Source organism: Vombatus ursinus, unplaced genomic scaffold (genome assembly GCF_900497805.2).
Source record: "Vombatus ursinus unplaced genomic scaffold, bare-nosed wombat genome assembly UNPS02004571.1, whole genome shotgun sequence".
Lineage (NCBI taxonomy): Eukaryota > Metazoa > Chordata > Mammalia > Diprotodontia > Vombatidae > Vombatus > Vombatus ursinus.
Genome location: NW_020944349.1, coordinates 678,513 through 705,434, shown reverse-complemented (window position 1 = coordinate 705,434; position 26,922 = coordinate 678,513). Strand labels below are relative to the sequence as shown.

At 54.0% G+C, this 26,922-nt stretch overlaps 1 protein-coding gene across 1 annotated transcript in view; it reads right to left on the bottom strand.

Moving 5' to 3' along the window:
* The window catches only part of LOC114024594 (diacylglycerol kinase delta-like), a 48,210-nt gene that overhangs the window by 4,075 nt on the left and 17,213 nt on the right, over positions 1–26,922 (bottom strand). The window contains exons 8-26 of the mRNA XM_027837636.1: positions 26,350–26,489; positions 25,465–25,522; positions 23,359–23,449; positions 22,926–23,030; positions 20,290–20,580; positions 18,151–18,216; positions 17,903–18,089; positions 17,139–17,501; positions 16,799–16,906; positions 13,337–13,433; positions 12,370–12,477; positions 11,480–11,593; positions 10,931–11,065; positions 10,162–10,325; positions 6,506–6,626; positions 5,687–5,773; positions 4,412–4,417; positions 3,142–3,264; positions 1,009–1,114 (exon numbers count right to left, since the gene is read on the bottom strand). Coding sequence (XP_027693437.1) covers positions 1,009–1,114; positions 3,142–3,264; positions 4,412–4,417; positions 5,687–5,773; positions 6,506–6,626; positions 10,162–10,325; positions 10,931–11,065; positions 11,480–11,593; positions 12,370–12,477; positions 13,337–13,433; positions 16,799–16,906; positions 17,139–17,501; positions 17,903–18,089; positions 18,151–18,216; positions 20,290–20,580; positions 22,926–23,030; positions 23,359–23,449; positions 25,465–25,522; positions 26,350–26,489 — 2,470 coding nt within the window. The remainder of the gene's footprint in view (positions 1–1,008; positions 1,115–3,141; positions 3,265–4,411; positions 4,418–5,686; positions 5,774–6,505; positions 6,627–10,161; positions 10,326–10,930; positions 11,066–11,479; positions 11,594–12,369; positions 12,478–13,336; positions 13,434–16,798; positions 16,907–17,138; positions 17,502–17,902; positions 18,090–18,150; positions 18,217–20,289; positions 20,581–22,925; positions 23,031–23,358; positions 23,450–25,464; positions 25,523–26,349; positions 26,490–26,922) is intronic.

The following is a 26,922-nucleotide window of genomic DNA, read 5'->3' as shown; positions in this document are numbered from 1 at the left end:
AAGAGAGGTAATCAGACACACAGAGAGGAGAGGGAGAGACAGACAGGAAGAAAGTAGAGAAGAGGGGAGAGGAAAAGGAGATCCTTCAGATCTCTCCTTGATGGGCAGCCTGGCCATAGGTTTTTTTCCAAAAAGGTTGCCAACTAATGGAATCATAAAGAATTGTAAAAGGGTCACTTGGAGCCCAGCCCCTCGGGAGCCTGGCTGGACTAGAGGGTGACCCTCTACCCCGCCCCTGTCACGCCAGGCCTCTGCCCCTCAGCTTCTAGCCTCCTCACTTAATCTTTGCTCCTGTCTGCTCAGGAAGCAGTAGCGCTGATAAACTGGCAAGATTGGTCATGGGCTCTTAGCACCTGGGCTAAGGCACCTGCCCTTCTCCTTCACTTCCTTGGCTGTCTCAAAACAAGAAGAAAGAAGCCCAACCAAAGGGCAGAGACATGCTTTGAGTTCCTGGGGACTTGCTGTGAAAATTGAATTTAGAAGGTCCCAGAGAGAGCCCCACTTGCTCTGTTTTGGGCTTTTTCAAAAGCAAATGTCTCTGGCAGGATTAGAAGCTCATCTTGCTCCCAGCCCAGGGAGGAAGCCAGGCATGACTAGGAGAAGTGTCTCAGGATGGCTCTTTTAGCCATATTTTGGCCTGGGGGGAACAGTACTAGGCAGAGCAGAGAAATAATTGGCGGCTTTCTGAATAGATTTCTTTCAGTGGGCTGACAAGAGTCTGCTCCAAAGGAAACCTGCCCTCCGGCCTCCCGTCCTGCAGAGGGAGTCAAGGGCAGAGGCAGAGATTCCTGTTCCCTCAAGCTCTCGTGGCAGCTCTGGAACCCCTTGGGGCTGTCCAAGATGGCCCTTTTTGAACTTGCTTCATCTTGTCTCCACACACTGGAGAATGGGGAACAGTGACTTTCTCCTCTGGCTCCTTCCCCGCTTCCTCCCAGCACTGTGTTTCTCTGGAGCTCAGCCTGCTGGGAAAATTAACCTCACTCCCACAACTGTGGGGAAGGGGTTTACCTGAGACAGAGCTGCTCCATTTGACCTTGGGGGGCTTGCTTTTCTTTCCTCTGGAGATGTTGAGGCGCAGCCTGAAGCTGCCCTTGCTAGTGTGTCCCAAGCTCTCCTGGGCCAGAGAAAAACAAGAGGGTTAGTTTTTGTACCTTCTAAAGGGGCTTGTAGGGGCTCGGGCCAAGGCCAGCTGTCCCCAAATGTACTTATGCTCTGAGACGAGTTTCAGACAATGCTATAGTTAGTGCTCAGAGGCCATTCAGGCCAAGCCCCTCGCTCTATAGATGAAGAAGCTGAGGCAGGCCCGTGGAGATGACGTGACTTGCCTAAGGTTACACAGGTAGTAAGAATCAGAGACAGGATATTGGTCCATATTAGAGGGGCAGCCATAGTCTGGCTATACTGCCAGATATGCATCGCACCTTTGGCAATTTCTGCCGACTGCTATCTCTGCTGATCTTCCTACCCAGGCCTTGCTTTAGTTTCCCAAGTCTCCCCCGGCCTCTTTCTTGGGGCTGCTCCATTCTCCACTGCCTTGATGTCCTTTCGGTGGAAGTTGCTGAGAGGCTGACTCAAGTTTAAAGTCGGGACAAGCTTCCTAACCCTGAGGACTGGGCTGCTGAGGCTGGGGCCATGTCCTCCTTGGAGGGCTTGGTGCACAGGATGAGGGGGCCACACACTGGGTCTGTTATGCAGGGGATCCTCCTTCAGATGAGGGCTGGCCTCCATGGTCTCTGAGGCCCTCCTCTAACAATGATGTTGGGTTTGGGCAGCTTTGCCGCCCCCCCTTTACTGAGTCCGTGTCTGTTGGCAGAATAAGCACAAGGACAGTAGCAGAGGGGCCAGGAGGTGACACAGGGCCACAAGCCCGGGCCCTTTGTGGGAAAGACTGTGGAGCTCAGCTTGCTCCTTCCAGGGCCTGCTGATTTAAGACCAAGAGAAAGAAGCAGGTGCCGTCCTCCAGGGGCTTGGCCCAAGTGCCAGTGGCCACATTTCAGGAAGGACACTGACCAGCTGGAGTGCATCCAGAGGAAGCCAACCAGAGAAGGGCTGGCAGTGGTCCTCAGAGATGGATCAGAGGCCAGTGATGGTTGGTAAGTGGCAGAGCTGGGACTCAGCCTGGAGGCTTCTGGCTCTGAGTGTAGCCCTGTCAGCTAAGCCATGGGACAACTGTACCATATACGAGTTACTTGAAGGAACTGAGGATATGAAGCCCAGAGAAGGCCGGGGGCTGCCTTCTGATAGGTTTAGGGCTCTCCAGCAGCAAAGGTATTAGACCTGCTCTGTTTGGCCCTGAGGGCAGAATCCGGAGCGATGGGGGGGGCGGGGCAGAAGGAGGTAGATTTAGACTGGCTGGAAGGGAGAACCTCACCAGGAGAACTAGCCTCGAGTGGCTGGTGAGGGGGGGAGGGCTCTCCATCGCTGGTGGACCCCAAATCAGGGCTGGCTGACCTTCAGTGGGCGACATTTCAGAGAGGATTTTTGCTTAGGGATGGGTAGAACTTGACAGCCTCAGAAGGAAGGCCCTTCCAACTTGGAGCTTCCATGAGGCACTGTCCTAATTTGGCCACCAAATTAACGAAATGTGACTTTTCCAATTTTGTGACACAATTCTCAACAATCATCATGTGTCAATGATGTGCCCATAGCCATCTGCACTCCTGCCATCCACACTTCTCTGCTCAGTACCCCCCAGAGCTTGCACTGTTCCTGTGTCCTGGATAAGGTCAAAGGGCCAGGGTTGGGGTGAAGGGAGGGGAGCTTGGAAACAGTTGTGACAGAGTGGGGCCAAAAAAGCATCAGTGCTTTTCTTCCTCCTTCCCCCTCACACTTGAGGGGCATTAGCCCCCAACACCCCTCCTCCCAAGTCACCTTTGGCCGGAAGAGCTGGGCTTCCCTCTGCCCACATCCTTTTATCCAGGAAAGCCCTCTCTTCACTGACAAGGCAACCCCCAGATCATGAGAGTGCTTACTTAGCACAGTGCCTGGCACACAGTAGGTGCTTACTAAATGTTAGTTGATTGATGAGAGCTACAGCCCCTGCTATCCCTCCACCCCAGCATCTGATAAACTGAGATGGAGTGAAGCCCCACAGCTTTCAGTCACCCTGTTCCTCTGTGGCCCCTTCCAGAAGGCACTCACCTCTTCAGTGACAGCATTGAGGATGGGTGCCATCCAGTGGATTTCAGACACCTTCTCCAGCTCCTGGCTGACGTTGGCTAGGGCAACCTGCAGCCCCTCCTCCCGCCGGGGGCTGTCCAGCTGCTGTAGGGATAGAAAACAGATAAGATGAGCTTCACTGCCAGGCATCTCTGTTTCCTGGCACACAAGCACCAACTTCAAGGTTCAAGGCTCAGCGTCCTACACTAGGCATTCCGAGGCAATGTGAGGGGGCCTAGAGAGATGGCTGGAGAGGAGCTGGGCCCAGATCCTGCCTCTTAAGCACAGTGGCAATAGGACCCAGTGCCCCTGGGCAACTTTAAGGCTCTGCTTTGGGTCTCACTGTACAGTACCATCAGCCCTACTCTGGGGAACACAGTAGCCTGATGGGGCTCTCTTTTTTGAACCTGAAATATTTGGGGTGGGCATTAGGGGTCAAAAAGCATAGGACTATAGATTTAGGGCTTGAAGGGGTCTCAGAATTAGGGTTAGAGGTCACTGAATCTGCCTCTCTCATTTTCCAGACACTAAAAACTCAGGGAAATAAGCCTAGCCTACTGTTGAACGGTTTCTATGTGACAGAGCTGGGATCCAAGCCCAGGTCCTGTCCCTGAAATCCAGGGTTGCTTGCTGTCCATGCCAGGGCTTGTCCTTTGACCTGAAGGTTGTTTGGAGTGTTCCCCAATTTCTAATGTGGATGTTGAGGTCTGAAGGGGCCAGGACAGTCCCTACTGTCCCAGTTCCAACTGGGCCCAGGCCCCTAGCCTGGCCCTCTCCCACTAATAGGAGTCATGGCATATTCTGGTCCCTAAATCAAGATCTTTAATGACTCCTCTCCCTGGGATCACCTCCAACCGAGAAGAGCCAAGCCCTGAAAGGCCAGCACACACGAGGAGTTTTGTGTTCCTGGGACTAATGAGTAGACGGAACAGATGGGCAGTGATGCCACTGGCATGAGGCCTGTCTACCCAGCCTCTTTTCTTCTCCTTGGCATGAGGCCCACTTTCAATTGGACCCCCAGGTGGGAACTCTTCTGGTGCCACCTGCCACAGACAGGTGAGAGGGGCTGGCAGGCTACATGGATGGGTGATTAGGAAAGCCAACAGCATAAGACATCAGCAACTGAAACAGACTTGCAGGGATGGGCAGACCTGGAGAAGTCTGGGAGGGCCTTGGGGAGTTTTGTAGAGAGACACAGTGAACTTGGCAGCCCTGGGGAAAAGATGAAAGGGATTGCTCCAGGTGGCTGAACAATTGGCTCCTCCATACTGCCCTGGGCGGTGGCCCCTAAACTCTCAGTCTCTCCCGCTGTCCTCCAGTGGCCATACAGACATGGAGGCTACCCTGAGAGAGGTCCAGCATGCAGAGACCGAGGAGGTGATGACAGCGCTCTCCTTTGCCCCCACCCTCTTCCAGGTCTGGGGACCCCAGTTTAATGGACACATTGATAAAAGCTGGAGGGCACCAGAGGAGGCCTCCCAGGATGTTCAAGTTCACACCACATGAGGAAGAGAAGAATTGGTGGTGGGGGAGGGGAATTGTGCTCATTGTCTTCAAGGATCTGAAGGGTGTCTTGGGGAGGAGGGACTAGCCTAGATCTGCTTGGCACCCCCCCTCCCCAAGGCAGAACTAGGAGCTTTGGAAAGAAGTTGTAGAGGGCCAGGTTCAGGCCAGATGTCAGGAAGAACTTGCTAACAATGAGGACTGCCCCGACTTCCTGAATGTGGGCTGCCACAGAGGAGGGGCTCCTGTCTGTAGGCCTTCAGGCCGAGCAATACACTGTTTGGGCCAGGGTTGGGCCCTTCCCACCTTTCCTTCCCTTATCTTGGATGCCAGGCCAGTCCTCTGCAAAACTGGGGGCGGTGGGGGGAAAGCCAAGTTTGTCTGTGGCCCTCACCCCCACCTCCCATGTGGTACAATGGAAAGTCCAAATCTCAGCTCTGCTCTGGGTCACACAATCTCTTTGGACCTCAGTTTGCTAGGATCTCCATGCTTACACTCTTGCCTTCCCATGACCTTCCATTGCTCTCATGTTTACTGTAGATATTGAATATTCACAGAGATGTGACTACTGCCTGGGGCTCAAGGAGGGCAGGGACATGTGAAATTGACTCTGGCTCTCACATACTGCTTTACGCGTAGCAAGCCCTTCTTTAGAATACTTCTATTCTCCCCTATGTGGGACTGCAAGAAGGCACTGTGATGTTGAATTATGGGAACCCTACCAGTCACCTGGCCAAGCCCTGGGTTTGGAGTCAAAGGATCTGTGTTCAAAGCCCAGCTCTGCCTACCTGCATGACCTCCTTTCTGGGATGCCTCAGTTTCCTCCCTTGTAAAATGAGGGCCTCTGAGATCCTTTCTACCTGTAGAACTAGGAAACTATAATTGTGGGAGATGGAATTTGAACCTTCCAGCCTAGCCCTTTATTCATAACACCCTGGCCCTTGTCTCTCCCAATTGCTGTCAGGTTATCCAGTGCTTGGGGGTAAATCCTGCTCACCCTCTTCTTCCCATCCCCTGTACTCACCAACTTCCCTTCCACATAAGCTCTGGCTTCATTGTACAAAGCTTTCACGCTAATTGAAACTTCCACAGCTGAGTTTCTGCTCAGGCTCTGCAAGGTGTGGAGGTGAAGAAAGAAGAGAAGGAAAAAGGAGAGAGAAAAGTCAGTATGATGAGCCTGGCTTGTGGATACCAAGGGATGGAAGGAGCTGGCAGGGTGACCAGGGAGCTGGGCCATTCCCTGATAATGGCCCAATTTGGCTCTCCTCTTTTACTCCCTCTCAAGAAGGGGCTTTGCCCTGAGCTACTCTTGGTGTCAAGAGCCACATGGAAAGGGAAGCAAGTCTGGGACCTAGGTTGCTGGCTCAACTGACCATGTAAAATGGAAGTCACTCTAGGCCCTTGGGCTAAATGAGTGGAGGCCTAAGCATTCCCCTCCCTCTTCCCCCAACAACTAAGCCATTATTTTCAGCTGGATCCTCTGGGCTCCACCAGGGCTAGAAATCGCCAGCCTATAGCGTGGGAGTCATTGGTCCCAGATGTAGTCTTTGGCACCATCTGGCCCAGTCCAAGGGCATCGTTCAAGGCCTGCAAATGTGTCTCCAGTCCCTTGCAGACTTGGCAATCGACAGGGGCCCCAGCTGTTTCTGAGGCTCATGCTGTGCTCAGATTTTTCACTCCTCAACACTTAAACTGCTTGCCCTCTGGCCCCATCTGAGAGAGAGAGAGAGAGTGTGTGTGTGTGTGCGCGCATGTGTGCGTATGCACGGGCATAAACGTATGCGTGTACCTTCCCTGCCCCCAACCATTTCCCACCTGCCAATCGCTGCTATCCCTGCCTTACCTCAGGGCTGCTGCCGCTGCGCTTGCTGGGCAGCACTTCAGTCAGGGCCGAGGCACAGCCATTCACGGAGTGGGCCAGCTCCTGCTCTATGGCCTTGTGGATCTTGGCCACCTCCCGGATCCTGCAACCAAGTCATGGGGAGGTGAGACAGGGCCTCAGTTTGGAGGCTAGAGATGACCATGTCTTTGGGATACATCATGACATGAGAAAGAAAGCGGGCCATGCTACACTCCTGAGAGAAGCCACGGGCCACTCTCTGCGACACCACGCTGGGCTAGTTGCGCTGGCTGGGGCGGCACCAGGCATCAGTGAGCCATGTAAAAGGGCATGGGCTCCGGGGAAGCCACATCCTGAACCATCATCACATTCACAGTGGTGTCACTGGGGCCCCCTTGGTCATGGCTGCAGCAGCTCCAAGGTCAAGGATGCTGACAGGCAGCTTGGTCCAAGTTGTGTAGTTCAGTTTTTGAGTAACCCAAGGAGCTTAAGCTATAATTGAACACATTCCCCTGGGATCTCCTTGGTGCTGCTTCCTGGCCATGGGCCTGGCCTGTGCAGAGGGAAAGGTGGAAGAAAGATGTTGGGGCTGCATGGGGCATCCTACTCTAGGAGGGGAGTGGGAAGGAGGATGAGGCAGTGGGGGAGTCAAGCCCCCAGCCCTCTCCACCGGCCTCTCCAGTCCAAGCAGCTGGGTTGTCATCTACCTGCCACCACAGCTCAGACCTTTGCCACAAAAATTGGACAGGGCAGCCAGTGAAACTGCTGGGCCTGGTCAGGAACTTGGGTGGTTCCTATCTGGACTTGTTCTCCCAGGAGGTCGCACCTTGTCTTTTAAGGCCTCGACCTCACTGCTGTGCACTGTGGAGAAGAGCCTGCCAAAGGTGGCTTCCTGGGATCCCTTGGCTCTGCACGAGCTAACATGTTCCTCAGGAGAGGCAGGGCCTCTGACTGAAGTGCCATAGCCCACTGGGGCTGGCACCATCCCATCTGGGCACTGGGAACATTTGGCACACACCTGTCCTCAGGGTTCCCCCTTTTCTTGTCCCACATGCTGCCAGGGGGGCTTGAACTAAAGAGTCCTACACACTCATCTCAATACTTCCCTGTGCTAGGTTCAGCCCAACAGGGGCCCTTCCCTTGTTCTCTTGGTTGGCGGTGGCTTAATGCTACTCTCCCTGGGGCCCTCAGGATCTATCGGGGCGGGCACAGGGTTCCCGACCTTGCGGTAAGTCCTAGCCCAAAGGGTCCCCCGATTTATTATTTCTAAAAGGACCTAATCGAGGCGGGCACGGGGTTCTTGCCAAAGCAATAGTCCCAGCCCAAAGGGTCCCCCGATTTATGAGTCAGTTACAGGGTTGATGGACTTTCCCTCTAAGGATGGTGACTATCCCCTAACAGGTGGCAGTCCTCCAAAATCAGACCTACTCAGGAAACTGATAGATGGGGGTGGGTCTTGATTTCAATTCTAGCATTCTGGATACAGAGGCCACCAGCTGATGGGCCTGGCCTTGTTCCAGATGACTCCCACAATGTTCCCCTTTGGCATCTACCAGTCACTGAGGGTCATCTGCCAGAAGTCCACTCCTGCTCATGCCCCACCACTTTTATGCATAACAGACAACAGCAAGCTTTAGATGGGAGCCACGCAATTAAAATGCCAACCAAAAGTCAAGGGGGGGAATTCCCATTACCGAACCCGGGTTTGTCTTTCACTCTGGGGGGCAAGTTACCATAAAACCACTCTGCTTGCAATGGCAGATGTTCTGGGTTTGAGGGGACGATTTTCTGAGGCTGGAGAAATGATCAGTCACTCCTGTCCATTCCCCATCATTTAGTAGCAAATGTTCTCAGAATGGGTGGTTATATGGTAAGTCTGCCAGTGCAGCAGAGGAATGAAAAGACAACCCACGCACAAAACTTACGTATCCTAGTGAAGTTTTTTGAAGGATATAGGTACAGCCAGCCGGGTCTCAGATGCAGAATCGAGAACTAAGGACACAGGTGTTGTGGTGCTTCTAGGTGCTTCTAGAGGGGAGACTGTGTCCTTTTCCAGGCCTGAAGATCAAGTCTCACACCAACCATCTGTGCCACGCACGCGCCGGTGTCCCAACATCAGGTCGTGACATGCAGCCGCACAAAAGGGGGCATCTGACTTTCCCCCTTATACAGAGAAAAAGCTCCATCTCTGCCACGTGTTGGTGATGCCTTGTCAGTTTCCCTGTGTCTTAGGGATTCAGGGGCAAGGACTGGTGGTGACAGGAGTGGCTGGACATGGAATTGGAATGCTTGACCCTTAGCTTTACTCCAAGCCTGTGGCAGGGGTCTGTAAGACCCTTGTATTTGCACCTTCCTAGGACTGAGGGGTAGTGGAATGATGCCCCCTCTTGCCCAGATGATTGTGATCTGCAGAATGTTTGGACTTTTTTTGGACACAGAGAGGGGACCCTCTCGGCAGCTTAGGAACATGAAGAACAGGAGAGAACAACAGTGCTGTATAAGCAGACAGAGAGACAGTGGGGCGCAGCAATCAACACCAGCCAAGCACCCAAACCTTCAGGAAGCCAAGGTTCCCTTCTCTGGCTGCCTGCATGCCAGGGTGCAACTCCTAAGAAGTGACTCTAGGGGGCTTTTCTCAGCAGAAAAGAAGGTAGAGACAATCGGGCCACTAAGCAAGACAGCGTCCACCTTCCTTGGCCCATGGTGGCCATTCCCCGATCAGAGCAGCTGGAATGGTAGGTGCTGGGTGGCATCTGTGATTGCAGCCCACACCTAGCGAGGGAGAGACTCCCCCTAATGGTGCACAAATGCCAGGCTTACGACAAAGAGCCTGTGCCTGGGATTTCACTGATGCCAGGAACTTCCTGGTGTGGAATCTCCCTCCACCAATGTCGGGCTGGGGCAACTTGGTTGTAACTTGGAGCTTTGAGAGAGTGTCCTGGGGCACTGAGAGGCAAATGGCTTGGCCTACTAATACACAGTCCTATGTGTGTATATATGTTTATGTGTGCGTGTGCGCATATATATCTTCTAAGACCCAATAAGATCAGCTTGTTTACATTCACAAAGTCAGGATGACAGGGGAGGTTGCCCAAATCCCAGCTAACAAATAAAACCTCATGTATATAATGGGAGGAGGTGAAGCCATCACAAATTCAGATGGCCAAGAAGGTTTCTCCAAACAAAGCTCAGTGAGAGTTAGGTTTGGGAGGCTGGAAAGGCCTTATCTTACAGAGGAAGAAGCTGAGGCCCAGAGAAGGAAGGGAGGGAGGGAGCAAGGGGGGCTATTTTTTCCACACTAGAAGGCAACGAGTCACAGGGTATTCAGGATGGAGAGCAATCTTTGAGGTCTTCTAGGACCATGGGATTCCAGATGTGGGCCTGGCAGGGAGCTCTGGCCTCCTTCTCTCACACAGGAGAACACTTATGTCCAAAGATGGGGAAAGAACTTTGTCCAAAGTAGCTGGGTCAGTTAGTGGCCCAACCAAGACTAGAACCTAGGTCTTGGGACCCCCAATTGAGGCTAGTTCCCTCTCCCTCAGTCCAGTCATGGCTGGGGCTTCCATGAAGAGGCCAGGTTTCCGCTATGGCTTGCCCTCCTCTCTCTCCCTCTAGCTCCCTCTCGCCCCAGGGACTCTCTCACAGACTGGCCACTTCACCTGGTGATGAGGATGTCAGCAGAGCGGGCAAAGCGCTGCAACAGCCTATATTCCTCCTCGGTGAGATATTCCATGGACTGCTGGGAGCTGAGCCGGGGTCGGGTTGATCGGTAGCTTTCCCCCTTTTGTTTATCTTCCCATGACTTGAGGGTACTCTCAAAGGCCTGGAGATGAGGAGAATGGCAAAGAAAGGCAATTAAGAAAGGAGATGGTCTCTCCCCATTCCTGTAGAAGTGGTTGCCAAGTCAAGCTTGAGTCTCTAGGGGTCAGACTTCAGACAGAGCTCAGCTTCCCCCAAGCCTTGTGCCAACATGTCAGAAAATGTCCCATCACATTAGTCCCTCTGTAAACTATAAAAATCAGCACATTAGCTTCTTTTCTGCAGTGCAGGGGCTACCATACTAACATCCCTGGGGAGGAATACCTCTTTTTCGTATCTGCAGCACTTGGCACAGTGTCTGGCACATAGTAGGTACTCACTAAATGCTAGATGATTGACAGAACAAAGGAGGCACTTGGTAAGTGTTGGCACTGAAGTGATACTAGCTTGCTCGCCATTGCCCTTTCCGCTTTCCCCATGCAGACCAGAGCATCCCTCTCCAAACTGGTCAGCAAATGGGCACACATTTCCTTCAAGCTTAGAGGGTTTCACTGAAGTTGGGATCAAATGTAAAGGTTGTTTTTTCATGAATCCTTAGAAGGATGTTAGTAGGAGACCGTTGGAAGCCTTGTGGATCCCTGGGCAGGGCTGAGGCTTGAAACTTCTCACCCGGTCTCTGGTCAGCATCTGGGCTCGGTTCTTATGCTGAAGCTTGATGATACCCGGGGGCTGGACCCAGGCCTCTCCATCCACTTGCACAGGGACCCCTTCATCGCCGCAGATGGTGATCTTGACCACACGGCACTGGCAAAGCAATGAGGAGCCTGTGAGAGCCCACCAGCATAGCTCAAGTGTCTGAAGCAGGGGTAGACCCCGAAGGCACCACCTGCGTCAAGATGTGAAACCCACTTCCTGTTGGCCAGTGGTGCCCAGGCATCAGCTGATGGACCTTCAGAAATAAGGATGTCTCGTATAGGCTAAAGGCTTTATAGCTCTAGGCTGGGAGAAAAATCTAGATGGGGCTTCCACCTAGTGCCCGGCCCATGATAAGTGCTTACTTAATGCTTATTGACTCAGCAGCCTAGTCTAGGGGAACCCAGAGTTCCCAGTCCCTGCCATTCACTGTTCCATGCATAACACCACCCCCATAGATAAGTGTGCACGCCCATGTCCCATGGCCTGGCCACCAGGTCCCCTGCCCAGCCCACTGCTGCCTACTTGGGCAATGCGATGATGTTGAAGATTGATAACTCGGGACACAGCCATCTGGATGCTGCCAAACACCGCCACCACCTCCAGCTTCTTGTCATCAAAGGAAGGTGCTCCAAAGTTCTGTAGGGGGACAGCGGTGAGGTCGCTCACAGCCCCTGACAGCCTGCCCAAGAGATGGGACTAGGAGCTGAGCCCAGGAGGAAGGGTAGGTCATCTCTGACCCCTTCTATTGGCCCCCTGCCAGCCCCATCTCACCCAAGAGCCTTTGTCCTGTTAATATCAAAGGCCTCTTTCCTAGGTGCTACATCCTAACAGATGGAGGGCCACCTGATAGATATGGGCTGGATAAGAGGGTTGCAAAGGTCCCTTGAAACTTGGAGATTCTGGGGTTCTGGGTCCATACATTTGAAAGCCAGCTTTACTAAGGAGCTGGTTGGGAGTCATGGCAAGAGAGGGATGTGGGGCCTGCATGTTTATCCATTTCCCTGGGGCCTGCCAACCACCTTTGCTTGAGTGTAGTGTGTTCACTTGCGATGGGTGCAGAGTGATTAATTCTCATTTTCAAGCAGGTGGTGGGCCAGGCCTGGGCATGGAAAGCTAGTATGCTGATGGGACAGAGAAAGCCAGGAGAACCAGCTCCCAGGCCTCAGGTACTCAGCCTCCCCCCACCTCCACTTCAGCCTAGCCAGGTCTTTTCCCTGCTCACCATAGCCCCGTGAGAGGCCCTCTGATTGATTGAGCTTGGTCAGTCCTGCTTCAGGCATGTCTGGGTCAGGGGTCAAAGCCCAGGCTGGGCCAGGGCACTTTGGGTTTTGGAAGGCTTCTGTTTGGGCCCACAGCTCTCCCATCTGAGGGGCCCCGTTCCCTCTCCCCATCATGGCTGGGAGTAAACTTACATTATCTTCCTTGGTGCCACCCCAGAAATTGATGCCTCCTGCATAGCTGGGGATGTTGAGCACGGCAATTCCCTGCAGACTAGGCAAGGCCATGATTTCACCATCACACTGGAAGAGCAAAGTAAAGATGCGGGGATCGGTGACTACTTGGAAGGGGTTAGAGGATTAGAAGGCATCAGTACTAAAAAGGACCCTGGGGTTTGCGGCAAAAACTGGGGCCCAGAAATGGGAAGTGAGGACATTGTCCAAGGTCCCTTCCAGCTCACAGGGCCTGTGTGACCTTAGGCAAGTCTCTTTCCCTTGAGGTTTCCTCCTCTAGCTATGAACTCACTTGACCACCCTTGGCTGCCTCAATTTCCTTTTGTGTTCACCAAGGTCCCTTCCAGCTCTTGGTCTACAATCATATGGTCCTAAAGGTGATGGCCACCAGCTCTGTGAGGGCAAATGAGGAGGTCAGACAAGATGAGGCAGTGTGCTATGATGGGTAGAGCACTTTCCAGGCTTGGAAGGCTCAGGAAGACCTGGGTTTGAGTCTAGCCTCAGATACTAGCCGTATGAGCCTCTTGGGGCCTCTTTCCTCGCCTGTAAAATGAGGGGGTTGGACCCAATGGCTCCGAAGGTCTCTGTCAGCCCTAATGTTCTAGGATCCTATGGTCTGCAAGGTTCTTTCTATGTGGGGGATTCTGAGACAGTACCGACACTCACCACCAGGGGGAGCAGTCCAGGAAAAGAGCAGACTATGTCCCGGTGGGACTTGGTAGGGTCAGGTAATGGAGAGAGAGCTTTGAATGTGGAGCCAGATCCTGGGGGCTGTGTAGGCTCCACGTGGCCCTTGTCAGCCTCTGAGGCCTCTTCTGGCCCCGCTTGTTCTCACTGGGTATCAACAGTGGTGAAGGTCTGGTCCAGTCAGTACCCTGGAGGCTGGGGGTGGGGAGGGGGAAAGGACTGAGGGAATGGGCCCACTGACCTCCAGCTGCACTCGCTGCTCCAGGTTCTTGTAGGTACGCTGCAGGAGCTCCTTGGTTCCCAGCACCCCGTACCACATCATGTTCTTGGTGCGGCTGCTGGAGGTGGGGGAGGGGAGAGGAAAAGCAACAATTGACAGAGAAGGAAGGGATGGACTGAAACCCCCCAGGGAGCAGCAAGCCCTTCTTCCTCAGGCCCTGGAGCCTGAGCCAGGCCACTGGTCCAACATGTGCTGCAACAAGGTGGGTCCAGGCATCAGTCCCACCCAAGGCCCTGCAATTGAGAACGAGCTTCTGTCTCTGTTCCTGGCATTGCGTGAGGATGTCAACTACATATGGGAACAGTGTTTATAAAAAGCCATGGGGCTGCTTGGGCACGGGGGCAGAGTCCAGTGGGGTGGGCTGGGATGCAGCTCTCCTTTCTGTGCTGAACTGTCTGGTGCTAATGCTCGGACCAGGGGCCTGTCAGCTCAAGAAGAAATGGCTTGGACAGAGACTGGAGGGGTCTGCAGAGCCCCAAATTCCTGGAGAGAGCACAGAAAGCAGGTTCACAATCATCATCTGAGAGATGGCAAGAGCGTGGGCTGAGGGTGAAGGGAGTGGGCATGAGGCAGCAGAGAGCATTCAGAGGGTTCTGTGGGTGACCTGGGTGACCTTGGACAAGTCCATAGCAGAGATGGTGTCAGGGGCCTATATTCGAATGCTAGGCCTGCCACTTAGTCTGTGTGTCACCGTGTGACACGTCACTTCCCTTCGGAGCCTTCGCTTCTCATCTGTAAAACGAGGGAGTCCTTGGCCTGTTTTCAGGCCTGTTGTTTTCGATGCCTACTTCACTCGTCAGATTTTGTTCTAATATTTCTTGTTTCATGGAGTCACTGTTTCCTCTCTGGCCCGTTCTAATTTTCAGGGAGTTCAGTCCTTGCAGGAGGGCTCCCAGCACCTTGCTGTTTTCCCTCCCCGGATATCGCCCCACCTGGCATCGTGTTTCCTCTCTTCTTGGGGCTCCGCTTGGACTTGGGCAGCTACTCCCTTCTCTTCTGCTGGATTTACTCAGGGACTTCTCCCAGTCCCTGGTTGGGATGGAGTTTATGGCTTTTTGTCATCTGTTCCTCCTCCTGGCATGTTTTTAGAGATTCACTGTGGGTAGTCTGGGAAGACTGAGACTCCTGTGGGCCCCACAGCCCACCACTGCCACAACCTGGGCTAGAATCTGCGATCCTACGACTCAGGACTTGTGCTCCATGGGCCCATTAATCACTGACTGCCACGGAGGCCAGAAACTACTCAGGGAATTTCTCCTTAACAATTGAATCCTTCTGGAGCGGGCGGGGAGAGATGGAGGCTTCTGGATGGCAGTGGCCTCAGGGAGCAGGTAACGGAGGAGTTGAGGAGCAGGAAAGGCAGTTGGCTATGTGTCCCTTCAGGGTTCCCATTTCACCATTCTGCCACGGACGGGTAAGGCAGCTCTACCGGCGGACGAACATCTGGGCACAGATTCCTGGAGGCATAGGAAGGTTTCCCCAAGGGGAAAAACGGGCACAGCTCATGCAGGCCATTGGAGAAAGCCAAGTACATTCCCTAAAGGCAGAGGGTCTTCTCTTTGTGAAGCCAAGGTAAGGGAAGGTCTGCTAAGGGAACATGGCCCAGGATTGAGGCCATGCCAGGTACAGCTGGCAAGGTTAGCTGCCACCGGAAGGATCTCTGCAACGACCAGGAGGGCCAGGTGGCATACGGCAAGTGGAATGACTGAGTCCTGGACCAGGGACTGTTCCACTTAAGTCCCTCCATCGGCTGCCCCTGATTTCTATGGCAGAACTAAGGTTTCCCCCTTGGGGGCTAGAGTGGAGGAAAGAGGTGGGGGCACCCATTCTCCTTGCTGTGTTCTGCCCAGTGTCACAAGTCAGAGGTCCCCATGGAGTCACTTAACCAACATGACTCCCAGCTGTTGGTACTGTGGGGAGAAGGGGGCAATGAAGGAAGAGTCACTTGGGATGTGCCCATGGGCCAGCAGACTGGGCCCCAGACAGCTGAGGCTGGCACACTTCGTCTTTCTGCCAGAGGACTAAGGGGGCTAAAATGCCAAAGGCAGGGTTGGTATATTTGGATTGGCCTGGCCACCGGTCCCGACAGCGTGGGGAGCAGGAGATGCTCCTAGGTGCCCATATCAGATTGGGGTGGTAGCCGTGGGAACTGGGGCCAGAGAAGCAAGTGAGAAGGAAAGCTGTGGTCAGGTCCAGTCTCAAGCTACCTGTCTAAATGGAATCAACTGAGTTTCCTTTTAGCTGCCAGGCCCTGGAGAAGGGGCCCAAGGCTTAAGCATGTTACAGGGACATAGCAAATCCCCCCTAAGCTCATTCCTGATCACAAGACTGCCTTTGGGGAAGGCTGCCATTGCCATGTTTTCGTCTCTGGGCTGAACTTGCCCAGAGAACTGAGATTTGGGGAGTTGCTGCTCAATCAATCCAGGCGCCTTCTGGCCCTAACATTTCAGGACTTGAACACATGAGGAAACGAACAGGAAAGGTCGAAGCAGACACACAGTGGGCAAGGATGGGGATAACAAGTGGCTCCCTTGGATTTGTAGATGGTACAGACTGGGACCCAAATGGGCCACGTCTGGGGCCTTTACTGTTGGCAGCCTGGGCTAAGATGCACACCAGGTAGGAGCCAATCCCAGAGCCAGGGTGGAGTTGGGGTTTTTGTTTGATCTTGCCAGTCCCTGGAATGGGGATCCAGGAATCCCCCAAAGGTTGGCAAGTGGTGTGATTGGAGCAGGAGCCACCTCAGCCACTGCATTGCAGACACATTGCTGTCTTTCCCAGCTCTGCTCCCTACTTGGCCCTGGGAAAATGGCCTTCCTTGTTTCTGGGCACTGCCCGGGGCCTTCTCCGGAAACTGGGAGCCTTTGACCTAATCCATGGACACCCAAGCTTGAGCTATATGTTGAGCTATCCCCTGGGATAGCAAAATAAGCCAAAGCAATGAATGAGTCAGGGTAGACGCCCAAGACTGAAAGCCATGTCTAGAAACACCCAGATCTCGCTGTTCACAAGGTTGTCTGAAGGAACTAGGGGTGCTGTCTGGAGGAGAGAAGCTTCAGGGGGATGCAGTGATTGCCTTCTTCGGTATCGGAAGGGGCACTAACCTTGTTCTGCTTAGGGCCAGGGAGCAACAGGGAAAAGATTCAGAGAAGCAGATGGAGGCTTGGGGGAGGATGGGAGAAAAAACTCTGAACAATTAGAGCTTCCTCAAAGTGAGACGTGTGTGTGTGTAGTTTCCCTTCAAGGGAGGTCTTCCAGCGGACCAACCATTAACAAATAGTACAGATAGTACAGGGGACTACCTGGCCAGGTAGCCCCTGAGGGCCCTGCCAAAGGGCCCTCTGGGTTCCATCTGGGAAAGATGCACAACAAGGGAGTGTGTCCACATGTGTGGGGGTATGGGGGTGCCTCTCTTTTCCATACCTGCACTTCTTGGGGTGTTCATCCCTTTTGTTGTTAAACTCCAGAGAAATCTTCGCATCCAGGCCAATGCCAAAATAGTTGTTCATGACGCACTTTTCAGAGAATTGGCTAAAACCAACAGAGGAAGAGAAGAGCATGGAGGTTATCATGGGGAGTGTTGAGTGGGAGCTATTGCTACCATCACCCTCAATGTCAGCAAGCATTCCCCAGGGCCCTGCCAGGGTCAGGCCACATGAGCAATCCATTGAGATGCATTCATGGATGGAGAGCAAGCAGCCCCCGGATGAGATCAGACCTCAAGAACAACTTGTAGATTAGTTGTCAGAGGGCATACCCTAACCTCAGGATGGAGTGCCAACTGGGAATCCTGCTAAAAAGATGCCCTGAGCACCTGAAGGTATCAATGTGCTTGTTATCTGGGAGAGGGAGAGACACATGGGTTTGGAGTCCCAGGCCCTGGACCCCAGGCCTGGCCCCACCACTTGCTACCAGTGGGCCTCTGGAAGATGAAGGGGTTGGATGAGAGGGCATTTCAGACCCTTGGGCATGAGTGGCTGGTGTGATCCTCCCCGTGGACTCCAGACTGGAATTCTTCCTGTTCTCAGATGACAGAGTTATAGGGAGAGGGCCACATTGGGCCCACTGGATGGGCAGACTTTCTTCTGGACCCCATGAGGAAGCAGTGACATTTTCAAACATGTATCTGGGGATAATTATGGAGAGAGGGGGGAGCCCTGAAGAAGGCTGTAAAGCAGACAGATCTCTGAGTGCCCAGCCTCACAGGATACACATATGCATGTGAGCCTACACACACTATGGCCTAGGTTTGAACTCTGGCTCTGCTAGTGGATGTTTGTGTGGCCTGTGGCAAGTCACTGCACCTCTAGGGGCCTCAGTTTCCCCATTTGCAAAATGAAGGAGTAAGCTTCAAAGAGCGCTATGCTCCCACTGTCAGCAGTACCTTCATGCGATTCAGAAATGGAAAGCCAGGGTTCTGCAGATAGGAGAGCTTTTCTCCTTAGCCTATTTGTTCTACATCTCAGAGCAGGATGGGAGGCCTCCCTCTCCGCTGCCCAAACCGACCTCTGTGTGTGATGGTATCACCGGAGGCAATCGCCAGCGGCTACGAGAATGGCATGGGAAGGAGGCGAGGGTGAACGAGTGACGTAGTGGGGCATGGAGCCTCCTGAACCCTCGCCAGCCAACCTCGTGCCTGGCAGCATGCCCAGCCTCCGCCAGCCACCCTCACTGGACTGCTGGTATGTGGGTGAGTTCTTGCCTGGGAGCATCACTGGAGGATGACCAGGCCCGTACTTACATGGTAACGGGCTCCTCAGCAAAGTTGCTCGAGCTTGAGTCGTCAGGTTGGTCCAGAAAGACAGACGATGTGGTGGAGGAAACGGTGTCTCGGCGGGAATCTGGCCAAAGAGACACCATGGCTCAGGGCTTAGATCTGCCTGCCCCACCTTGGGCTTCTGGGTTATGCCCCAGTTGGGTCCTTTCATCATCTGACTCCTCATTTAGCTTCCCCTACCCACCTTTGGGTCAGGGGTCAGTAATCCTAGAGCATCATGGGGGGAGTGCTCTGGGCACGCCCTACGCCTGCCCTTCAGCCTGCTCCCACTGAGGGACAGGGGTCAGCTTGGAGGTATCTCTGAATAGGCTCCATCAGCTTGTAACGGGTAAGTCTGGGCAAATTCTGTTTGCAACGGTACCCTCTCTCCTCCCTAGGTGGGGTGCCCAGGAGCAAGCCAAGGCAGTCCTCCTGTCTGCGGCTAAACTGTCAGCTGATATGAATAAACAGATGGACCAGGCAAGAGGTTCACATCTGGTCTCTTCCCAGTGGCTGCCAGGGTTCCCTAGTGGCCCCAAGCCCCTTCTCAGGCCAAGGTGGTGGTATCTCATGACACAATGTCTCCAAAAAGGGGGAAGGGAATGGTAAGTGAACAGTGGGGTGCTGAGAAGAATGCTGGATGAACTTTCACCTTCTTCCTCTGGAAGCCTGAGCACTGGGACTTGGGCCCAGGGTGAGCAAGAAAAGAGAAAAAGGCTGGGGTGGGGCAGGGCCCGGCCCTTACTGAGCCTTTTGGACCCCTGGCTGATTTCCTCTGAACTGCTGTCCTCAAGAGAAGCCAAATCTGGGCTCAGACATGCTTGGGTCGGCTTGTTTGGCTCGTCAGCCGCTACGCAGAAGCAGGGAGAGGGCACGATGGGAACCTGCTGCATTCAGGTTTGGGGGTCTCCGGGCCTGGCTGCCAGTCTGAGCCAGGCTTTGTCCCTCTCATCTCCCAGGTGGCTGCCTAGCCCTGAGGAGCCTCCTCGCCCAACTTGAGGTGGGGCGAGGGCCCTGAACGCCGAGTCCTGGGCCCTCTGCTCTTCTCTCCTTATTTGTTCACACACGGATAATTTCAACAACTTTTTGTACACAAACTGTGCAAGAGTCATGGGTTCACAAGCATCTGTTAAGTGCCTGACACACTAACAATCCACCGAGCTGTGTCCCAAGCCTGGGCCGGGCTCGGACCTCTCCCTTTCTCCACTCTGTGCCCTGACTGCCCCTCTGCACCATGGGAGTCCTCCCTCTGACTGTGCCCCTGAGTAGCTCAGTTGGTACCAAGGAGGCTCAGGCCTCACCAAGATCAAGGTGTTCTGCTTTCCCCACCCAGCCATAGGGCATAGCACTAACCTTGGCCAACTGGCTGCTGGGCCCAAGGAGGGCCTGGCTACCACACGAAAATCCTCTCTGCCGCTGAGCACCAGGGCCACACAATGTACAAAGGGAGTTTGCTCTCAACCCCCCCCCCACCAAGACAGCGGGGCCAGCTGGGGGGCTTCCCCAGAGGTGCCAACAAGCAGCCAAAGGGCCTACGAGGCCTTCCTGTTCACACATGGAATCACTGACCCTTGGCCTACTCCATCTTCTGACCTGTTTTCCCAATAGCTTCAGAGAGAGGACAACAGACTTGGCAGCTGAGGGACCTTTAGGATGGGGCTGGGAAGAGGGAAAGGTTTGGTCCATGGCCCAGAGCCCCAGTGGGGCTGGTGGCCACGCTGCATCCTGCCAGGAAAGCTACTCCTAGGAGCCTCACTGCCCTCCTGGCTAGTCAAATTAGGGAAGGGCTGAAGCTGAGCACCATCTTCTCTGGGGAGATTAGTAGTCTCATTTTTGATGGTCAGGAGAAGGTAGTTAAGAGGATAAGATGAGAAAACCAAAATCAATGACTGGTGGTAGAGGATGTCAGGGCTCCCAGGCAGCTCTCATGACTGAGGATGCCAGTCACAAGGTGCAGCAAGGGTTTGATGATGGGTGCCTGGGAGGAGCTTGGGGCCAGCCTGGCTCCCACAGGAGGGGACAGCTCCTGGCCTCTTTGGGCTCTGGGTCAGTGCTTTTACCCAACAGGGAGGTACAGGAGAGATGGTCAAGTGGGACAACCTTCTGTCCTTCCCCCACTCCCATCATCTGGGCTTCAGTTCTATCCTGGCCCCCTTACCTTGCTCTGCCTGCTCAATGATCTGCCTTAAGGCCTTTTTCAAGCTGTTAGCTCGCAGCACCATCTGATCCTTGGATCTGAAGGCTGGGGGCACCAAGCTAGAGGGCTGGCACACCTCTGCAGGGGCGCCACCCACCGCTCCCCCTTCAAAGTCATCTTCATCGCCCTCATCTTCTCCCTCTGCGGCTGGAGCAGCCAGCGGGGTGTTCTCCAGGTAGCCCATAGCGGCCTGGGGCTCCATCTCCAGCTCCCGAATCAGCATATCTGTTCTGTTGCTCACCGGGGTACACTAAAACAGACAGGAACATAGCCCATCAGATAGCGACCCGCAGAGCGCCATAGGTCTGGGGAGGCCAGGGGGATGGAAATGAGCCTTTGAGGGAGCCGCAGATAAAAGAGCTCAGTGCAAAAGAGAGTCCAAAGTCTGAGCCAGGGAAAAGAAAAGAAAGGAAGGAGAGAGGAAGGGAGAGACAACACACACGGAGACACAGGGACAGAGAGAGACACACAGAGACAGCGAGAGGGACAGAGAGAGCTAGAGGAAGATGAAGAAAAGGAAGAGGAGGAGGAGGGAGCAGCCAGAGCCAAGCCAGTCCCCCTGCATCCTCTGCTGCATAGCGCCAGCAATGGACAGAAACACGTCGGCCTGTCTTTATTGGTGTGAAAAACACCAAGTATGTGTTTGCACGAGTACGTGGCTGGCATGCAGGGGTATGGACATGCAGTGTGGACACGGCACTGATGTACAAGAGGCGTGTTGCCTCGGGGATCGATTTTGTGTGCGTACCTGACATAGGTGTACATACACGTACATGTGACTAGTATGTAGTGAACACATGTGTGCATGCTTGCTATATGTATGTCTGGCCTATGTACCCATGTGCACATGTGTGCTGGTATACAATACACAGATGCATATGCATGTATTGGATATGGCTGTGTGCATCAGGAATGTGTGTGCATGTATCTGAGGTACACGTGTATAGGCGGCACTCTCCTGTGATGTTAGCTAGGACACGGTGGACCCAGATGTCCGATACTGTGTGTCACCGTGGAGCTGAATGCATGGACACAAGTCTGAGCTACACACACATGCACATGGATGTATGCACATACATCTGCATGCAAGTGTGTGCTGCATAGTGTCTGACAGATAGATTAACACACGTGAATGCTATACCTACATGTCTATGTCAGGGAACATGCTTTGAACATGGCCATGGGGTAGACCTGTACAACAAAGATACTTGATGTGCATTGTGATGTGTGATAGTATAGACAAGCACACACGTGTACCATGTGTGTCCACATACCCATCACACACATGTACCCAGTGCTTTATGTGGGGGTGTCTGGCGTAAGGGTGCCAGGGCCTCCGAGGCCAACCCATCTGCTAAAGCAATCCATCCCCACTGTAACATATCTGACAAGGGGCCATCTAGCCTCTGCTTGGAGACTTCCAACGACAGGGAACTTATCACCTGTCGAGGCAGCCCCTTCCACTCTGGGGCGACTCTGCTTGGTAGGATGTTTGTCCTGGTCTCAAGTCAAAATGAGCCTCCCTTCAACTTCCCACCACAGCTCCTGGTTTTTCCCTCTGGGACCAAAGATAACACATCTAATCCGTCCACGGTCTCATCTTCTCTTGGAAAAACATGCCCAATTCCTTTGATCCATCCTCAAAGTACATGGACTCAGGGCCCTCCCCCATCCTGGCTGCCCTCCCCAGGACACCGTCCAGCTTAGCAGTGTCCTTCTTAAACCATGATACCCAGAACTGAGCCAGTGCTCAAGGGAGGTCTGAGGAGGGCACAGGTCAGTGGGACAATTGCCTCCCTGGGTCCAGAAGCTCTCCCCTTTCTAATGTAGCCCAAGACGGCGGTAGCTCTTTTGGCTGCTGTCTCACACTGAGTTGGCGGTCCATTGACACCCCTCATTCCTTTTGTATCCATGCCTTCCCCATATTATACGTGGAAGGTTGGCTTTTTGGACCCTGATGCAGGACTTGACATTTATTCCTTGTGAATTTCATCTTACTAGATTCAGTCCAATGCTCCAGCCCAGTACAAGCCCTGAGGATCTTGCCTCACTATACAGGTGCGTGTGTGCACATATTTCTGGTGTGCCAATGAGAGTGCAAGCCTCTTGCCTACATGCAAGTAGAAGTCTGGTGTTCATGGGTGTGGAGTATGTGCAGTTGGTATGCCTGCATACATACAAAAGTCCTTTCTTCATGAGAGTCCATATCTGGTGTGTGTATGTCTGTGTCTGCTGGAGAGTGTGTGCAAGGGTATCTGCCATACTGGTACACATGTGTATGCCTGTTGCATGTAACACCTGACCGTGTGTAGACATGTAGAATCATTGTGGGTGTGCGTACACATGACTGCACATGTATGTGTTGGCAGCAAGCCCGCTTCAGTTGCCATCCTGAGCATGATAGGGTGTGGCCCAGCCTTGACAGGGTGAGCTGACATCTCCTCTGAGCCCTAGAAGCCAGGAGGCTTGTTCTCCCTGACTGTGCGGGGGATGGGGGAGGCCAGCTGGCCAGCCCCCATGCGGCTCTGCAGCGCCAACCTCACCAGGTAGCAGGGCCAGCCAGCTGGAGGTGGCAAGGCAAGGCAGGGGCCTTCCTTCCCTGGCTATGGCTTCTGTCTCCTGTGCATTCTTTGTGATTTTCTCATGGGCTTTGCCAACTTTGACCACAAATTCATCGATGGTGCCGCCCAGAACCTGGCTGGCTGAGACAGATGGCACAGCATCCTGGGGCGATGTCACTGCCAGCCTCATCAGCCTCATCCTTGACAAGGGAGCTGGCCTCCACCAGAATCCTATGGCTCTCTCTTACCCATCTAAGGCTACCCTTAGCCTGCGGTCATCAGCAAGTCTTACTTAGGAAGGCAAGTGGCCATTCCCTCTGAGCTGGGCACAGGGGCAGGAACTCAGCAGGAGACTAGCCCTTTTCCCTCCGTCCTCCCTTCCCTCCTTCTTTCTCCAGGCCTGCAGGCTGCCTGAGAGCCTGTCCATAGCAGGGTATTCTCAGGAGGGCAATCTGTGGGCAGGTCTGACCTGGCAGAATCGATGCCACTGAGTGCTCGTCTGAGCCGAGGAGCTTGGCCAGGTAGGAGGCCACTGAATCCATGTACTGCCCCGTAGGGCCCTAGGGGACAAAGGAGACCGCCATCGGTGACCCCAGCCCTGCTGCTGCTCCATGCTCCCTTCACCTGCTGGGAAGGGGCAACTGGTCTGGTAACTTCCCAGACAGGCGAGCCCCCTTTCCTTCATCCTCTCTCCCTCCCTCCCCCCACGCCCCACCCATGGCAAGATCCCCACAATCTGCCGCCTCCCCGCCGAGGTCGAGTTCAGTACGCCACTGTCTCAGCAGTCTGATCTGGGAGGGAGGGAGGGAGGCAGGTCCTCACTGCCAGCCACCTCCAGCTTCGTGCTGCCTGCCTCCCCCCGCCACCCGGCCCTGGACCCTGATTCCCTCTTCCAAAGGAAGACATCTCCTAAATGCGCTCACACTGGTCTTTCTCTGGCCTCCATCTGCATTCCAGTGGAGACAGAGGCCATCTCTTACCCCAAAAAGAGAAGCAGGAATCGGGGGGATGTTAGCAGGCTGTCTGGAAGAGGCTCCAGCTGTACGTGTGGGTGTACGTGTTTGTGACTACAATAATGTGTGCGCGTGTGTATGGGGGAGGGGGTCTGCTGGAAGTGGGCTTGTTGTGTACATGTATGGAAACTCACATATATGTAAACTTGTTGATGTGTTTTGGTATAGCAGTCACACCTGTGCAATGAGTGAGCTCAGAACACGGATATATACATGTTCGTCAGGGGCATAACACAGATGACCAATTCATAGCAGGCCCAGGCATGTAATCCAGCATATACACATGTGCCTTCATCTACCAGGCAGATGTGCACACATGTGTATGCACATGCAAACACACCCAGGCACATGCATGCTCCATGCATCAGGCTGCAGAGAATGTGCATATTTGGGCACCCCACAGGCCCGTGGGCAGGCAGCGCTGCTTTCTAGTGCCCTTGCGTCCTGCTGGGCCGCTCTGGGCTGGCAAGAATGTCCTCACTTAGGGATCATCTAGTCTGATTCCCTCATTTGACAGAGGAGGAAACTGAGGCCCCCAGAGGGGAAAAGACCTCCCCCAAGCCACATGCATAGTTCAGAGCAAAGCTGAGATTAGAATCTTATGTATTGCTGGATTGGGAGTCAGAGGACTTGGGCACAGATCCTAGCTCTGCCACTTTCTAGCTGTGTGACCTTGGATAAGTCCCTTGTATTCACCCATAACATGAGGGAAGGGCTGTACTAGATCGCTTCTGAGGGCCCTTCTATCTCTAACACTCTAACATCTCTCACACCAAATGCCCTGGGCCTCAGTTTCCTTTTCTGTAAAATGCGGGCATTGGCCCAGATGACCTCTGAGATGGCCACAATCCTCACCGCAGGATGATTGGCGTCCTTGCTCCCTTTCTCTGCCCACCCACAATACCCCATGGTGGCATGGTCGCCAGGTGACCGGAGTTGCCCATTCCGCCTCCCTCCCCCCCCCATGCCCCAAGTGGTTCACCATGCTTGGGTCACCAGCTGGGGCTGCCCTTGCAGCAGCCCCCTCCTTCCCCCAAGCCCATTATCACTACATCTCAAAGCCAAGGCTGCCCCCCAGCCCTGCCTCCTGGGCCAGCCTCGAAGGACCCAAAGCTACCTGGGGCTGGGGGCATTCCCTCAGAGCCAGATTCCTAGGACAATTGCCTCTGGGAGGTAACACAGAGGAAGATGGAGTTTAATCATTGATTTCTTTGAGGCCTGCTTCCTGGTTTCTTTTATGCCAGGTCTGATTTCTTTTGGGTCTTGGATCGGTGGGGACATGCTAATATGCAATAGCCCCACTGCCCCCCACCCCCACCCCCCAAGAAAAAAGGAAGGCAAAACAATTCTCAGAAGCTCTTTCCGTGGTGGCTTTAGAATGAAGAAGGCTTTGGGGCCTGCTCAGCTCAGGAGGCAGAGCGTGGTCTCCGTCCCAGTGGTCATGGCCATGCAGGCTGGCTCCCTGGAGACAGTAGCCATAGTCATGCTCCCTCCAACCTTCCTTTCTGGGCTCTGCTCTTGCCCCCCTCAAATAAAGAGGGGCCATAGCACTGAGCTCTCACCTGTCCAGCCCTCCGTGTGAGCACTCCTCCAGGAGCCTCCCAGGTCAGGACACTCCACCTGAAAGGAAGGCAGAAATAGGCCTTTGGGGCACTGCTGTGTCCCAGATCTGCCTGGGAAGCCCAAGTGCCATGCCAAGTGTGGAAAGAGACTGGCCAAGTGTGCACGGCCCTTTACTTTGTCAATGGATTAGTTTGCTGGGGATGGAGTAGGGCCACATGCCTGGGCAGTCTTCTGGACATGGCCAGGCCCATCTCCCACAATCCAGTGGGCCTGGGAGGGACATGAGATATCTGTCAGCTCTCCAGTGTCGAGGCCCTGGCCATTAATTCCACAAGTGGTAAAAGGGAAGTGTAAGGAATGGGGCAGGACTGGGGATGGGGGGAGGGGTCTCAGCTGGTTGAGTGACCCCATTAGTGGTCCCATTAGACACTAGCCCTGGCCAGGGCTCCCTTCATCTCTCTCTGCTCCTGAAGGAAAAGGGGCACCACTATTTCAATGCTGATGAATTTTCAGAGGCAGCAGAGGCAAGGAGGCTCTTTTAGCCTCTCCCCATCTCTTCCCATCCCCACCACTGCTCCTGAGCTTAAGCCAAAAGTCGCCCACTGCCTCTTGCGCCCCAGGGTCCTAGTGAGGCTCCTTTTTCCTCCCAGGAACTCAGGAGCAGAGATGATCTAGAATCTCTCAGGGTCCATGGGATGTGGTTTAGAGGAGAGACTTTGGTCCAGTTTCGAGGGTATGTGGCAGCCCCTGCCTCCCCACAATGTGGCCACTCAGCCTGGCCTCTTAGGGAAGCAAGGGGCTTACTGGGGTATGGCCCCTGATGGGAAGGAGAGTAGGCAGCCACCCATGCTCTAAGGAGGGATGGGGCGGGCGCTGCTGTGTACCTGTCCAGCATCTTGGTGGTGGCCCGCTCCATCTTCTCCAGAATCTGCAGGAGCTGAGTATCGTCATCACACAGGCTTCCCCAGCCGAGCACGCGGGCCAGGTCGTTGCCAGTTCCCAGGGGCAGGACCCCAAGCTGGCACTGCAGCGTAAAGGAAACTCGTTGTGCAGGTGGCCCTCCAGCCTCACCCTCCGAGGAGGGTGCTCTCGCTCACTGAAGGGAGGGGACATTCGTTTCTGTCTCTGCCTCTCCTATATTTAATGTACCATCCCATGCACCGATGTTACTGAATAAGTGTTTCTTGCAGGGTGGATGGATGGATGGATGAATGGATGGATGGATGGAAGGAAGGCTGGATGGATGGATGGAAGGATAGAAGGATGGATGGATGGATGGATGGATGGATGGATGGAAGGAAGGAAGGAAGGATGGATGGATGGATGGAAGGATAGAAGGATGGATGGATGGATGGATGGATGGATGGATGGATGGATGGGTGGATGGATGGATGGCTGGTAAGCAGACAGTCTGGCTATCTCAGTAGCACATGCCACAGTCTGGCTCAGGCTCAGTG